General features: G+C 40.9%; 1 protein-coding gene across 1 annotated transcript in view; it reads left to right on the top strand.

Annotated features, from left to right (window-relative positions):
• The window catches only part of Ints2 (integrator complex subunit 2), a 55,662-nt gene extending 44,481 nt beyond the window's left edge, over positions 1-11,181 (top strand). Inside the window, exons 20-25 of the mRNA XM_005350458.2 lie at positions 2,528-2,726; positions 4,149-4,400; positions 4,699-4,806; positions 4,909-5,014; positions 8,787-8,963; positions 9,073-11,181. Coding sequence (XP_005350515.1) covers positions 2,528-2,726; positions 4,149-4,400; positions 4,699-4,806; positions 4,909-5,014; positions 8,787-8,963; positions 9,073-9,242 — 1,012 coding nt within the window. The 3' untranslated portion in view covers positions 9,243-11,181. The remainder of the gene's footprint in view (positions 1-2,527; positions 2,727-4,148; positions 4,401-4,698; positions 4,807-4,908; positions 5,015-8,786; positions 8,964-9,072) is intronic.
• The last annotated feature ends 2,874 nt before the right edge of the window (positions 11,182-14,055 follow it).

The raw sequence follows: 14,055 nt of genomic DNA, 5'->3' as shown, positions 1-14,055 counted from the left end.
ACTAGCTCTGTAGACCAGGCTGGCCTCGAACTCGAACTCACAGAGATCCGCCTGCCTCTGCCTCCAGACTGCTGGGATTAAAGGCGTGCGCCACCACCGCCCGGCCTGTTTGTTTGTTTTTTGAGACATGGTTTCTCTGTGTGGTTTTGGAGCCTGTCATGATACTTGCTCTGTAGACCAGGCTGGCCTCGAACTCACAGAGATCTGCTTGCCTCTGTTTCCTGAGTGCTGGGATAAAAGGTGTGCACCACCACCACTGGTCAAAATACTCATTTTTAAGAATTTTGATTCATGTTGCCATCCACAAGGACTCAGCCAGTTTACATTTACATTCCATTGTAGTGTTTTATATTGCATACCTTCTTGTTCATTTCTATTTTATATTTTATAGGAAAATGAAAATTGGATTTATTTTATATTTTTATTAGATTGAATATTTTAATATGTTGTCAGCTATTGTTATTTCTTGTTTATCTTTCAGAAAAACTTTTTTTTAATAATTTATTTTTATGTTATGTGCATTGATGTTTTGCTTGCATGTATGTCTGTATGAGAGTGTTGGATCTTGGAGTTACAGACAGTTGTGAGCTTCCATTTGGGTGCTGGGAATTGAACCCAGGTGTTCTGGAAGAGCAGTCATTGTTCTTAACCACTGAGCAATCTCTCCAGCCCTTAGAAAAGTAGATGGGCCGGGCAGTGGTGGCGCACGCCTTTCATTCCAGCACTTGGGAGGCAGAGGCAGGTGAATCTCTGTGAGTTCGAGGCCAGCCTGGTCTACAAGAGCTCGTGCCAGGACAGGCTCCAAAGCTATAGAGAAACCCTGTCTCCAAAAAAAAAAAAAAAAAAAAAAAGGAAAGAAAGAAGGAAGGAAGGAAGGGAAGAAAGAAAGAAAAGAAGAGGAAGTCTCACTCTTGCAGCTGTCATTCTGATATTGGTAAAGCCAAATTCCTTGTTGGCTTCTTTTGATCGCGTCCAGGTCTATCTCCGGAGGAAACTTTATTGTTGTATCTATATGGCCTCATTCTTCATTGTGCTGTAAAACTTAGAGTTCTTGTTGTGGGTGGTTTTACAAAACATTGCAAGTAGTGGCTAGGGATCTAATTCAGTACCAGAGCACTTGCCCAGCATGTTCAGCCTCAAACACCTTGTGTGCATGCATGTGCGCGCACACACACAGGAGGGGAATAAAAAATGAAAATATGTATTGTAGACTGAGACAGGAGGACCATGAACCCAAAGTCAGCCAACAGCCAGAAGGGAAGCATTCCATAGTACTACTACAGGGATGATTCTGTTCCTAGAAACACTTGGTGCAGCCTCGGTGTTCCCGCCCGTGCTGGCGTCATAGTCCTGCCTCATCTCTTGACTATTGGCTGCTTTCACATGGGAATTAGCAGGGTTATTTCCTAGAAGCTCTGATTCACGATGTCTAATTTGACATTTAAATTTTTAAAAAATATTTTAGATCATTTTGTCTTTTTGGAAAAATCATTACAGTTTATTTAATCATGCATAGGTAGAGGCCATTCTTATTGTTTCCACTGTGTGTGTTTGTCTTTAGTGCTAGATGTTGAATCCAGGGCCTGTGCATGCTAGGCAAACACTTCACTGCTTGCTGTTTTCCCAGTCTCCTTTATAGTCTTAATTTTCAGATGGGCTTTTGCCAAGTTGCCCAAGATGGTCTTGAATTTGTGATTTTCTTGCCTCAGCCCTGCTCCAGCAGCCCTGATGTGTACCCAGTTTATAGATGGGGAGACTGAAGTCAGCAAATAATTTGTCCAGATGAAACGGATGCTCATTCACTCTTAGAGTACAGAAGTGTCTTGCTTTCTTACACCAAAGAAGAGGAATAGAAAGAAGAAATAGTCTGTTTTATTTCCATCTTTGTCAATAATGGAATGTGTATTTTTGAAGGCTCTTGTCTAAGAGATTTACTGCTTTGTCATTTTCCATAAAAAGCTCATATCTTTCACTACATTAATTATATTTTATTTTAGCTGATAAGATGAAGAATGGTGTTTTTGAATCTTGAAATGCAAAAAATAAGAAATACAATTTATTTATTGTTTTGGAGGGCAGTGGTCCTGCTCTGTGGCTCTGGCTGTCTTGTATTTATCACCCTCGTGATTCAGCTTCCCCAGTGCTGGGATTATAGGCAAGCACCAGCACACCTGGCTTAGGCCTTTAGGAATGAGTATTTTATTGGGAAAAGTTGTTAAACTGTGTTTTTCAAGGATGTAAACTGAATTGGTTAAGTTCTAACTAAGGTGTGTGTGTGTGTGTGTGTGTGTGTGTGTGTGTGTGTGTGTGTGTGTGTGTGTGGTTTTTCAAGACAGGGTTTCTCTGTAGCTTTAGATCCTGTTCTGGACCTAGCTCTTGTAGACCAGGCTTGCTTTGAACTCACAGAGATCCGCCTGCCTCTGCTTCTCGAGTGCTGGGATTAAAGATGTGCACCACCACTGCTGGACTAAGTTCTAACTAAGTTTTAAATTGATATTCTTCCTGATACATTTTCTTCTTTGTTTAGGTGCCCCCCACTGATGGATATTACTCTACACATGCTGAATGGGTATCTTCTCGCATCTAAAGCTTACCTTAGTGCCCATTTGAAGGAGACAGCAGAGCAAGATCGGCCTTCCCAGAATAATACAATAGGTTTGCTTGGACAGGCTGATGCCCCGGAAGTCACCAGAGAAGAGCTGAAAAATGCATTACTGGCTGCCCAGGTAAAATTTGCTAAAGTTAAATTAAGTAAAATGGCATGTTTGTTTGTTTTGTTTTGTTCTTTTTTTGGGGTGGGTTTTGAGACAGGGTTTCTCTGTATAACATCTCTGGCTGTTCTATAATTTACTCTGTAGACCAGGCTGACTTACTGAGATCCACCTGCCTCTGCCTCCTGAGGGAGGGATTAAAAGGCGTGCACCACCACCACCATCTGGTAATGTTTGTTTTAACTAAATAAATAGATCACACATTGTGCCCTGTATACACACTGTTGACGTTGTGAGTTCCTTTTATTTTAGAATCTAAAACATGATCATCTTTGCTTCTGAGTATCAGGTGGATTTTAACTATGAAAATTTACTACATATTTTAATAGGATTTATAGTTAAACAAATTTAAGCCTTTTATCAGTTTTAAGTTATATCTTCACTTGATCAACACATTTATTGGACACCTGTGTGTCAGATAGAATTCAAGCACCAGGGACATTGTAGTAAAGGAGGTATAATCTTTGGTTACCTGATTTTAAAGATGAGATGGTAGAAAAGGAAATCAGATGTTGGAGACAGACTATAAACAGAAAAGTAAGTGAAGACATAGTATTGTAAAATGTCAGGCTGTCTTTTCCATATAGGTCCCTTCTCAAGCCCTGCTCTCTGGTGTGACGGAGGAAAATGGGGACACACCTGTTAGGATCTTGAGGAGAGTGGGAGAGCGAGAGGAAGGAAGGGAATTAGGCGTGGGTCGGCTTTGGAGGCCTTTGTTTCAGGTTACCTGTCTGGTATATGTTCATGAAATCTTCCTAGCAGTTGATGCCAGGTGCTTCTTATATGCTTATTTTTATTTTATGTGTGTGGTTGTTTGCCTGCACTTTTGTTTGTGTATCATGTCAGGAGAGGGTGCTGGATCTGCTGGGGCTGTAGTTAAAGACTGTAGTGAGCTGCCACGTGGATGCTAGGAGTTGAACCCGGGTCTTCTGAAAGAGCAGCCAGTGCTCTTAACCACGTCATCTCTAGCCTCTGGCATGTGTTTATTTTTATGAAAAAAGTATATTTTTTCAGACTCCTCAGGAGTTTGTAACCCAAAAAGTATGAGACTCTCTGCACTGTAAATTGCTCAGTTCTTCTCTAAGAATTACCACTTTTGTGGTGTTTTTGTGTTTCAAAAGAACTATTGCGCCATTTCTGTTCATATGAAAAAAGAGATTTCTTTTTCAGGTCAACTTCTCAGACTTATTTTTTTCCCCCAGAGTAGACTTTTATTCTCTTTCATTGTTGTTTAGACATTGGTTTGTTCTAGGCTGAGGACTTTATTATTTTTTAAATTTTATTTTACATCCTGCCTGCAGTTTTCTCCCTCCTCTCCTCCCATTTGCTCCCCTCAACTTCTCCGACTTCTTACATCCACTTTTTATCATCTTGTAGGATAGTGCAGCTGTCCAGATTCTTTTGGAGATTTGTTTGCCTACTGAAGAGGAAAAAGTGAAAGGTGCCAGTCCAGACATGTCCCTCAGGAATACTCAAAGTGTCATTACCAGCAGCACACCACATAAAGAAATGGAGGAAGGAGAAGCCAGTCTGCTCTGTAACCTTCGTGAAGTCCAGTGCCTTATCTGTTGCTTGCTGCACCAGATGTACATTGCCGATCCCAACATTGCCAAACTTGTTCACTTCCAGGTGCGTGCTCAAAGAATGACGTGGAGTTTTTTAATTTTATTTGTTATGTAGGGTTTTATATATTAAATTAATATAGGAAATTTGAAAATGAGAAAGGATCATGATCCCATGCAATATATTGAAAAATCCAAATTCTGACTATTGATAAGATACTCTAATACTTTGTGTTCTCTGTTCTAATGTATGAGGAAAGTGCTGTTCCTGAAACAGTCACAGACGTTTGGTACTCAGAACAGATGCTACAGAAAGGAGGTGAAGCTTCTCTCTGTATTTGACTTCTCCCTTCTTCCCGAGACAGGGCTATCCCTGTGAACTTCTGCCTCTGACAGTTGCAGGCATCCCTTCTATGCACATCTGTCTGGATTTTATACCGGAGCTTATTGCGCAACCTGAACTTGAAAAACAGGTAGTGACCATTTTAGAACTTGATGAAAAATTGGAAGATATTTTATAATTTTTAGTAGTATTTTTCTAAAGAAATATATAACATTTGGATTTTGTATTCCAGATATTTGCTATACAGCTGCTTTCTCATTTGTGTATCCAGTATGCATTACCAAAGTCACTTAGTGTGGCTCGCTTAGCTGTCAATGTCATGGGAACTTTGCTAACAGGTGTGTAGCCAATCAGCATCAACAAAAGCATCGAATAACGAACGCTTCCTACTGACTCAGAAGCGTGTGTGTGTGTGTGTGTGTGTGTGTGTGTGTGTGTGCGCGCGCGTGTGCGCGTGTGCATGCTTGGTGTGTATTTTGTTTGTTTTTTTGAGAAAGGGGCTCACTATGTATATTTCAGACACCTCTGTCTGCCTGGAACTCACTCGGTAGACCAGTCTGGCCTTGAACTCTAGAGAACTTCCTGTCTCTGCCCCCCCAAGCGCTGGGATTAAAGGCCTGTGCCCCTCTGTTCTGCTTTTTAGTGTTTTGTTGTTGTTTTGTTTTGTTTGTTTGTTTTTGAGACAGGGTTTCTCTTTGTAGCTTTGGAGCCTGTCTTGGCCCTAGCTCTAGTAGACCAGGCTGGCCTTGAATTTATGGAGATCTGCCAGCCTCTGCCTCTTGAGCAATAGGATTAAAGGCCACCACCACCTGGCTCTTTTTGGTGTTTTTTTTTGTTTGTTTTTCTTTTTCTTTTCTTTTTTTCCAAGACAAACTTTTTCTGTAGCTTTGGTTCCTGTCCTGGAACTAGCTCTTGTAGACCAGGCTGGCCTCGAACTCACAGAGATCTGCCTGCTTCTGCCTCCCGAGTGCTGGGGTTAAAGGCATGCGCCACCACCACCCAGCTCTCTTTGGTGTTTTTATGACTCAGTGTGACACAGTATATGTTGTTGTTATTTTACCTTGTGCCATCCTTTGAATTACTATTCTTTTAAAAATTTTTTACTTACAGGGCTAGAGAGATGGCTCAGAGGTTAAGAGCATTGCCTGCTCTTCCAAAGGTCCTGAGTTCAATTCCCAGCAACCACATGGTGGCTCACAACCATCTGTAATGGAGTCTGGTGCCCTCTTCTGGCCTGCAGGCATACACACAGACAGAATATTGTATACATAATAAATATTTAAAAAAAATTATACTTACAAATATGATTTATAGTGTGGAAGTATAGGTAGACATGTTTATGTGTATATATGCATATAAATGTTATAGTACATTTTAATAAATTAAAATAAAATATGTAGAATTAAAACACAAGTTAGAAATTACTAAGTGTACACAATTCCAGAAGAAAAATATTTGATTTTTTTTTTTGTTTGTTTTTTTTTGTTTTTTTCGAGACAGGGTTTCTCTGTGGCTTTGGAGCCTGTCCTGGAACTCGCTCTGTAGACCAGGCTGGTCTCGAACTCACAGAGATCCGCCTGCCTCTGCCTCCCGAGTGCTGGGATTAAAGGCGTGCGCCACCATCGCCCGGCCAGAAGAAAAATATTTGAAAATGTTATAAATAACCAGGCAGTGATGGCTTACCCCTTTAATCCCAGCACTCAGCAAGCAGAGGTTTATATAGGGAATTCCAGAACAGCCAGGACTACATAGAGAAACCCCATCTCAAAACAAAACAAAAAAGTCATAAATATAGTAGCTATTTCCTTAAATTCCACAACTTACCATTTATATAAAATGAATGTGAAGTTTTATATTTTTTGGTTTTTCAAGACGGTTTCTCTGTGTAATAACTTTGGCTGTCCTGGAATTCACTTTGTAGACCAGGCTGGCCTCAAACTCACAGAGATTCCCCTGCCTCTGCCTCCTGAGTGCTGGGATTAAAGGCATGAGTCACTCCCACTAGGCCTTATCCTATATTTTAACCACTTCTGGTTTCTAGAGTAAAATGGTATAAAAATAAATTATTTAAAAAATATATGATGCTGGTTGTAGTGGCGCATGCCGGTAGGATTTGCTGAAGGAGGTAGAGGCAGGAGGATCACGAGTTCGAGGCCAGCCTAGGCTACACATTTAAAAAAAACTATATGTATATATATGAATATTCACTCCTTTAAAAGATTATACTTCTCAATGTTCAAGTGTTTCATAATAGCTTCTTCATTTTCTTTCTGTTGTGTGAATTTTACTCTTTTGACTTTTGAGGGGGCCTACCATCCAGCCCTCAAATAAATCACACACGGAGGCTTATTCTTAGTTATGCCCAGCCTTAGCTTGACTTATTTCTGGCCATCTTTTCTTAACTTAAATTATTCCGTCTATTTTTGTCCTTGGGCCTTTCTTTATCTTTCTCTATTCCTGTCTACTACCTTTTCTTTTCTTCTTAATCTGTATCTGGCTGTGTAGCTGGGTGGCTGGGTGGCTGACCTCTGACGTCCTCCTTCATCCCCTATTGTTTCCAGTTCCTCTCTTCCCAGATTTCTCCTCATATTTATCCTTGCTGCCTGTCAGCCCCACCTATTTCTTTTTCCTGCCTTGCTATGGCAGTTCAGCTGTTCATTAGACCATCAGGAGTTTTAGACAGGCACAGCAACACAGCTTCACAGAGTTAAACAAATGCAACATAAAATAAAGTAATATACCTTAAAATAATATTTCCCAACCCTATTCCCCATACCTTAAAATACTATTTCCAACAGTCTTTTTTTTTTTTTTTCCCAGACAGGGTTTCTCTGTAGCTTTTTAGCTTGTCCTGGAACTAGCTTTTGTAGACCACTCTGGCCCTGAACTCACAGAGATCTCAGCCTGCCTCTGCCTCCCGGGTGCTGGGATTAAAGGTGTGCACCACTACCACCTGACTTCCCCAACCCTTTCTATTATTTTCATCTCATGTTATAATAATTTATAGTGGTTAAGAGTTCAGCCGGGCCGTGATGGTGCACGCCTTTAATCCCAGCACTCGGGAGGCAGAGGCAGGTAGATCTCTGTGAGTTCGAGACCAGCCTGGTCTACAAGAGCTAGTTCCAAGACAGGCTCCAAAGCTACAGAGAAACCCTGTCTCAAAAAACATAAAAGAAAAAATAATAATTTATACAGCATTTAGTCCCAGATTTGCCACTAACTGTTGCATGGCCTGGGACAAATTTATTTATTTATTTGTTTGTTTATTTATTTATTTCCCCAGGACTGGAGATTGAGCACAGGGCCTTTGCATGTGCGAGGCAAGAACTTTATGCTGAACTACATCACTATCAGCCTTGGAATATTTTTTTTTTATTTTTTTTATTTTTCGAGACAGGGTTTCTCTGTAATTTTTGGTTCCTGTCCTGGAACTAGCTCTTGTAGACCAGACTGGCCTCGAATTCACAGAGATCCGCCTGCCTCTGCCTCCCGAGTGCTGGGATTTTGGGATTAAAGGCGCATGCCACCACAGCCCGGCCCTATTTTTTTTTTTTCTTTTTGGTTTTTCGAGACAGGGTTTCTCTGTGGCTTTGGAGCCTGTCCTGGAACTATCTCTGTAGACCAGGCTGGCCTCGAACTCACAGAGATCCACCTGTCTCTGCCTCCCGAGTGCTGGGATTAAAGGCGTGCGCCACCACCGCCCGGCTTTTTTTTTTTTTTTTTTGAGATAGGGTCTCACTATGTAGATCAGTCACCTGCCACCTGCCTGCCCTTGCCTCTCGAGGGCTGGGATCTTTGAAAAGCATGCCCCTAAATTGGGCCTTAAATAACCTTTATAACTTCTCTAAAGTTTGCTTAACCTTCTCTCATCTGCACTACTGTTGCGATCCGAGAACTAAGTGAAGTTATGAAAGCAGTGTCCTTAGTGCACTGCTGGGACATCAGAAGATGGATGATGACTGATTAGCAGAGTAGGGTTGTTACAGCCAGGGTGGGCGGCGTCCTATAAGACCGAGTTTCCCCGCACAAAAACAGTATTAGTTCTGTAGGGTGTCTGTGTTGTTTATATCTGTGTAAAACAAACAGTTGTGTTTCATTTTTTTCCAACAGTCCTAACACAGGCTAAGCGGTATGCTTTCTTCATGCCGACTCTTCCGAGTCTGGTCTCCTTTTGTCGAGCATTCCCTCCACTGTATGAGGATATTATGTCTTTGCTGATTCAAATAGGCCAAGTGTGTGCCTCTGATGTTGCCACACAGACTAGAGACATCGATCCCATCATCACACGTAAGTGGTACCTCATTTTCAGTTTTTTCACTTTGTAATGTTTCAAACAAGACTATATTCATTTCAGAATATCTTGCTTTAATTATCTCCCCTTCCCCTTATTTTGTAGGTCTTCAACAAATAAAGGAGAAACCAAGAGGATGGTCTCCAATCTGTAAAGATCCATCTTACAAAAATGGATCCAGGGACACTGGAAGCATGGATCCCGATGTCCAGCTCTGTCATTGTATTGAAAGCACAATAATTGAAATAATAAACATGAGCGTTAGTGGAATTTGAAAAAAAAATTAAACAAATGAAGCTGTTTGCTGCATATCCCCAACAGGAACCTGGCCTTTATGACAGCTCTAAACGGGCTGGAAACAGTGAGGTCTTGAAACTGCAGAGATGGTTCCATTCAACACGAGTATAATTTAGAACCCTGAGGATTATACTTGCTTATGTTTGATGGGCATATCTGTGGATCTGCTCTGATGGTATGTTTATATTATAGCTGCTGAACTTTTCCATTGGGAATACTTTTAGAAACCCGTTTCTAGAAAGGGATTGGGCCATGCACTTAGCTTGTGAAAAAAGATTGCCAGACGTTTAATTTCTTACAAAAATGAGCCTGTGGATATCCGTCGTATCTGTGAGTTTTTAACAGTTCTCCACAAAGCGGGAAGGAGAGGACGGAGAAAGAGGGATGTGGGGAAGGAGTAATTCAGGAAAAATTACCAGTTAACTACACAAAAATCTCAGACTTGTAATACAAGAAACAGTAATGCAGGTGGGAATTCTAGTTTGTTAGAAACAGTAGTAAGAAGGCTTTAAAAAAGGCAGGTTACCACTTGCCTTTAGATCCTAGCCCTAGGGAGAAAGGCAGAGGCAGGTGGATCTCTGCTTTTGAGGCCAGCCTGGTCTATATAGTGAGTTCTAGGACAGCCAGAGCTACATAAAGAAACCCTGTCAAAAACAAACAAACAAAACAAAAAAACAAGTAAATGACTGCCTTGGAGTTATAGATGAACATAAAAAGATTTTACATGTCTGCTTCAATTTTTCCTAATATATGAAGCCATATGTTTAAAGAGATACTTGAATAGTTTGAAACTTTAAAATACTGATTGTAAAGTAGTTACAGAAAACATCTTTGTTGAAAGAATAACCTGAAAGTGAATTTCATTTATTCTTTTTTAAATTTATTTTTGTAATACTGTATTATCTAATTCTCAGAGGAGCAAAGATAGAGCAAATGAATTTTAGAGCAATAAACCCCAATAGAGCTCTTGGTTCATGATCAAGATTATAACTCATATTTTACTTTGAGGAGATCTTTGAGTAAGAAAATACAGTGTTTGAACCTCAGGAAAAATTATAATGTGGAAAATACTGTGTTGCTGATGTTTGCGGTCCTCTGTTGGGAACTTCATGACTAAGTAGATGCATTCAGATAACCATAATCATTTTTAAAACTTAAGTAGCCAGTGTAGAAGGTACTTCTTTGCTCTCTAAGAAATACCTCAACCATTTGCCACCCCACTCAAAACAAACTTCTCATTAAAGAAGGTAGGAAGCTAAAAGGAAAGTTTGTCTTTCCAATGAGCAGTTTCTCTTCACCCTCCCCACTAGCACATAGTCCCATCTCACGTTCCCTCTGCTGCTCCTGACCCTACCTCATGAAGGTGTTCTATAAAAACCGCTTATAGCCGTTTCCAATCATGAAGTGCATAGTATCATGCATGATGCCATATATATAATTTTTTATTAGATGCTTAATGTTCAATTAAGTAATTTTAATGTGAAGAGTAAAAGAATATGCTTTAATGATATACCATAAAATTTTTCATATTTTTTAATGAGGCAGTTTTGTAGTCTCAAGATTAAATACAACTGCTCCTATTTTGTTTTTAAATGAGGCCTTTCTGGAATGTTTTGTGTGAATAGTAGAATCCTTTAGGAATTCAAAAACGTTCGAAGTATGTTTTGTAATGAAATGCAGTGGATCAATTTTCAAAGACTGGTCATAACCTACTGTGTTAAAGTAATAACATAGGCTCTTTTTCATCCAGTTTGTTGATGATGTAAATAAAGTGTATAAATAATATTAGTAAATGTTAATATTCACGTATCTTAAGTTAACATTATAAACTTTGTCACAATGTGATTTTTTTATTGAAGTCAAAACAGATGTATGCAACTATTTTGAATATTGATTTATAAATATTCATTCTTTATCAACAAACTAGTTTTTGTGTTTTATTCCACAAATATAAAAGTGGATCAGGGGAGACTTAGGCGCTAGGACTGCCTGTGTCCAGGGCTTTAATGTATCTCTTTCTGTAAGGCCACACATGCCATAGGACAGGACAGTAAGTGCTGGGAGTCAGTAAAGTCTCAGGAGTTCACTTGAGGAAAGTGAGTCGTTAATGGCTGGGAAGGTCAGGTTAAGTGGTTCACACCTTTAATCTCAGCATCTGGGAGGCAGGAATACATAGTCTCCAGAGAGAGAAGGAGGTGGGAGGGAGGAGAAGCAGAAGGAGAGAGAAAGGAAGAACTAAGGACAGAAAGAGAGAAAAAAAGAAAAGAAAGCCCGTTTAGCTGGGCACGGTACCAAGTGCTTTTAATCCCAGCACTTGGGAGGCAGAGGCACGGAGGACCTCTGAGTTCAAGGTAAGCCTGGTCTACATTGGGATCTCTAGGCCAGCTAGGGCTACATAGAAAGGACCCTGTTTCAGAAAAAGAAGATTAGGAGGATTGGGGATGTAGATCACTGCTCAGACATTTGCTGTGCATGTGTAAGCCCTGTGTTTGATGTTCCGCAGCACCAACAAAGAAGAACCAAGGAGAGGAAGGTAGCAATCTGGAGGTATTTGAAGGGTTTCATAAATGCTTCTTAGCTCATTATTCTAAGAGTGAATCACTCCGTCTTTGACACATATACTATCATGCCTAACACAAGTTGGAATCTGCTTTTTTTGTTTTAGTTTATTTTTTTGAGGTTTCTTTTTATGTGTATGTCTGTACAGTGCCAGTGGAGGCCAGAACAGGTCTGTGGAACCCTAAGACCTGGAGTTAGAGATGGTTATGAGCCACCATATGGGTGCTAGGAATCAAACCTGGGTCCTTTTTACGGGCAGCGCATGCTCTTAAACACTGATCTACCTCTTCAGCTCCGGAAGTCTGCTTTTTAAAACAATTTCACAGCGCATTTTTTTTCTTGGAAGCAATTTCATTTTTTCTTATCATTTTATTGATATGATTTATTCATCTATTGAACTGATAAATCAGAACTCTCTACTAGACTAAGGACTATATAATTTTTTAGTGTTACAAAGAGACACTTGTCAACAGGAATTATCACTTTCAGTTACTAGGTCAAAGGTACATTTATATTTTACGATCACAAATTCTATCATTTTAGGAAGATGAAAAACTAAAAAGACTAACGACCAGTCTTCTCTTGCTCCTCGAGAACAACCTTACGGCTTTGCCTTTTGGGGGACACTAATAGCTGAATCAAGTTTAGGCTACAAATAACAATATGTAATGATATATATAATAAAAATATAATATTAAAACATCTAATGGCCAAAAAATTAACTTCTCAAGGGTATGATTTCAAGAAATTTTACCTCTTGGGAAGGAATAAAATGGTATGTTAGGTCCGTAAGCCTTAGTGTTAGGTCGATGTGATCTGAAGAGATTATCCACCGCAGATTCTAATAACCGAGAAAGCCTTGAATATCACGGAATACTGTACCAGATGCCATGTGACCTTATTTTGGCAGAGTTGTGGCAATTCTCGCACAGTTTGCTTCCCCGTCCGCCCGCCCCCGTCTTTAGATGCTGTAACCTTGGGGAATTTACTCGAGTGCTAAGACAACCGAGGAACAAATGTTTCCTTTTCGTTGGTTGCCGACCCTTGCAACTTAGTCTTCAGTCATCAGAGAACTGACGGTCTAGGTCAAATCAAAAGTGGTACAAGTTTTCTTTCAATCAAACCTGCATGATCTGTTCCAGTATTTCTCGTAGAGATGATCGCCTTCCGGTGCCGCCAAGTACTTTAGGGCTCTTCTTATTTCGCAGGCTCTCATTGGGCGTTACAGAGTCGACTTCGTATGATGATTGGCTGTTTACTTGCTGGTCTCGACAGGCGATTGGGCCCGGGGAGCCGAGGGGCGGGAGGCGCGAATTCGTTCTTGTGGAGCGGCTGAGCTGCTGAGGGAGGAGTGGCCGTGCCGGGCACCTGGCAGCACCTTAGCAGCCGCCTGGGGAGGCACGCGGACTTTCCTCGAACGCCAACATTTCCTTTCGTCCCGGAACTGGAGCCAGCCGCAGGCGAGTGGGCATGTCGGCGGGGGGCAGGCGCCTGCAGTCCGGCGCTAGCGGGCTCTCGGGACCTTCGGGGTGACCAAATCCCTCGACCCGGGGCATCCTTGGCTGTATGAGAGCTGGGAGCCTGAGGAAGTGGGGACGGGAAGCTGAGGAGTAGGGACCCAGCCCTTACCTTCTGTGAACGCAGGCAGGCGTGGAAGTAGCCCCAGCCCGGCCCCCGCAGTTCTTGGCGGGAGACAGATTTTTTTTTTTTTTTTGAGTCCCTTTCAGATAAAAAAAATCTCTACCTCTTGTATTTAAAATGAAGAAAAAAAAATTTTGAGATTGTATTTTTTTAAAGAGATAGGATCTCAAAATCTCACCCTGCAGCTCCGGCTCGCCTGGAACTCTCTATGTAGACCAGGCTGGCCTCGATCTCGTAGAGATCTTCCTGACTCTGCCTCGTGATTGTTGGGAGTCAAAAATCTGCCCCACCACATCCGGAAGTTTGTTTCATGGGAGGTTCTCATGCTTTGAATGTTGCCACAGCTGCAGGCATGGATTAGCATCCAGGTTCATTTTAGTAAAACAGAGTCCCACGAAGCCTCAGAGGTTTACAGATAGAATCAGTGGTTGGATACTTTAACTAGGAATCTTTTATTTATTTATTTATTTATTTATTTATTTATTTATATTTTTTATTTTATTTTATTTTTATTTTTTTGGTTTTTCGAGACAGGGTTTCTCTGTGGCTTTGGAGCCTGTCCTGGAACTAGCTCTGTAGACCAGGCTGGTC

The sequence above is a fragment of the Microtus ochrogaster genome, chromosome 7, assembly GCF_000317375.1.
Source record: "Microtus ochrogaster isolate Prairie Vole_2 chromosome 7, MicOch1.0, whole genome shotgun sequence".
Lineage (NCBI taxonomy): Eukaryota > Metazoa > Chordata > Mammalia > Rodentia > Cricetidae > Microtus > Microtus ochrogaster.
Note: the sequence above shows the minus strand (reverse complement) of the source record. Positions and strands in the feature narration are given on the sequence as shown.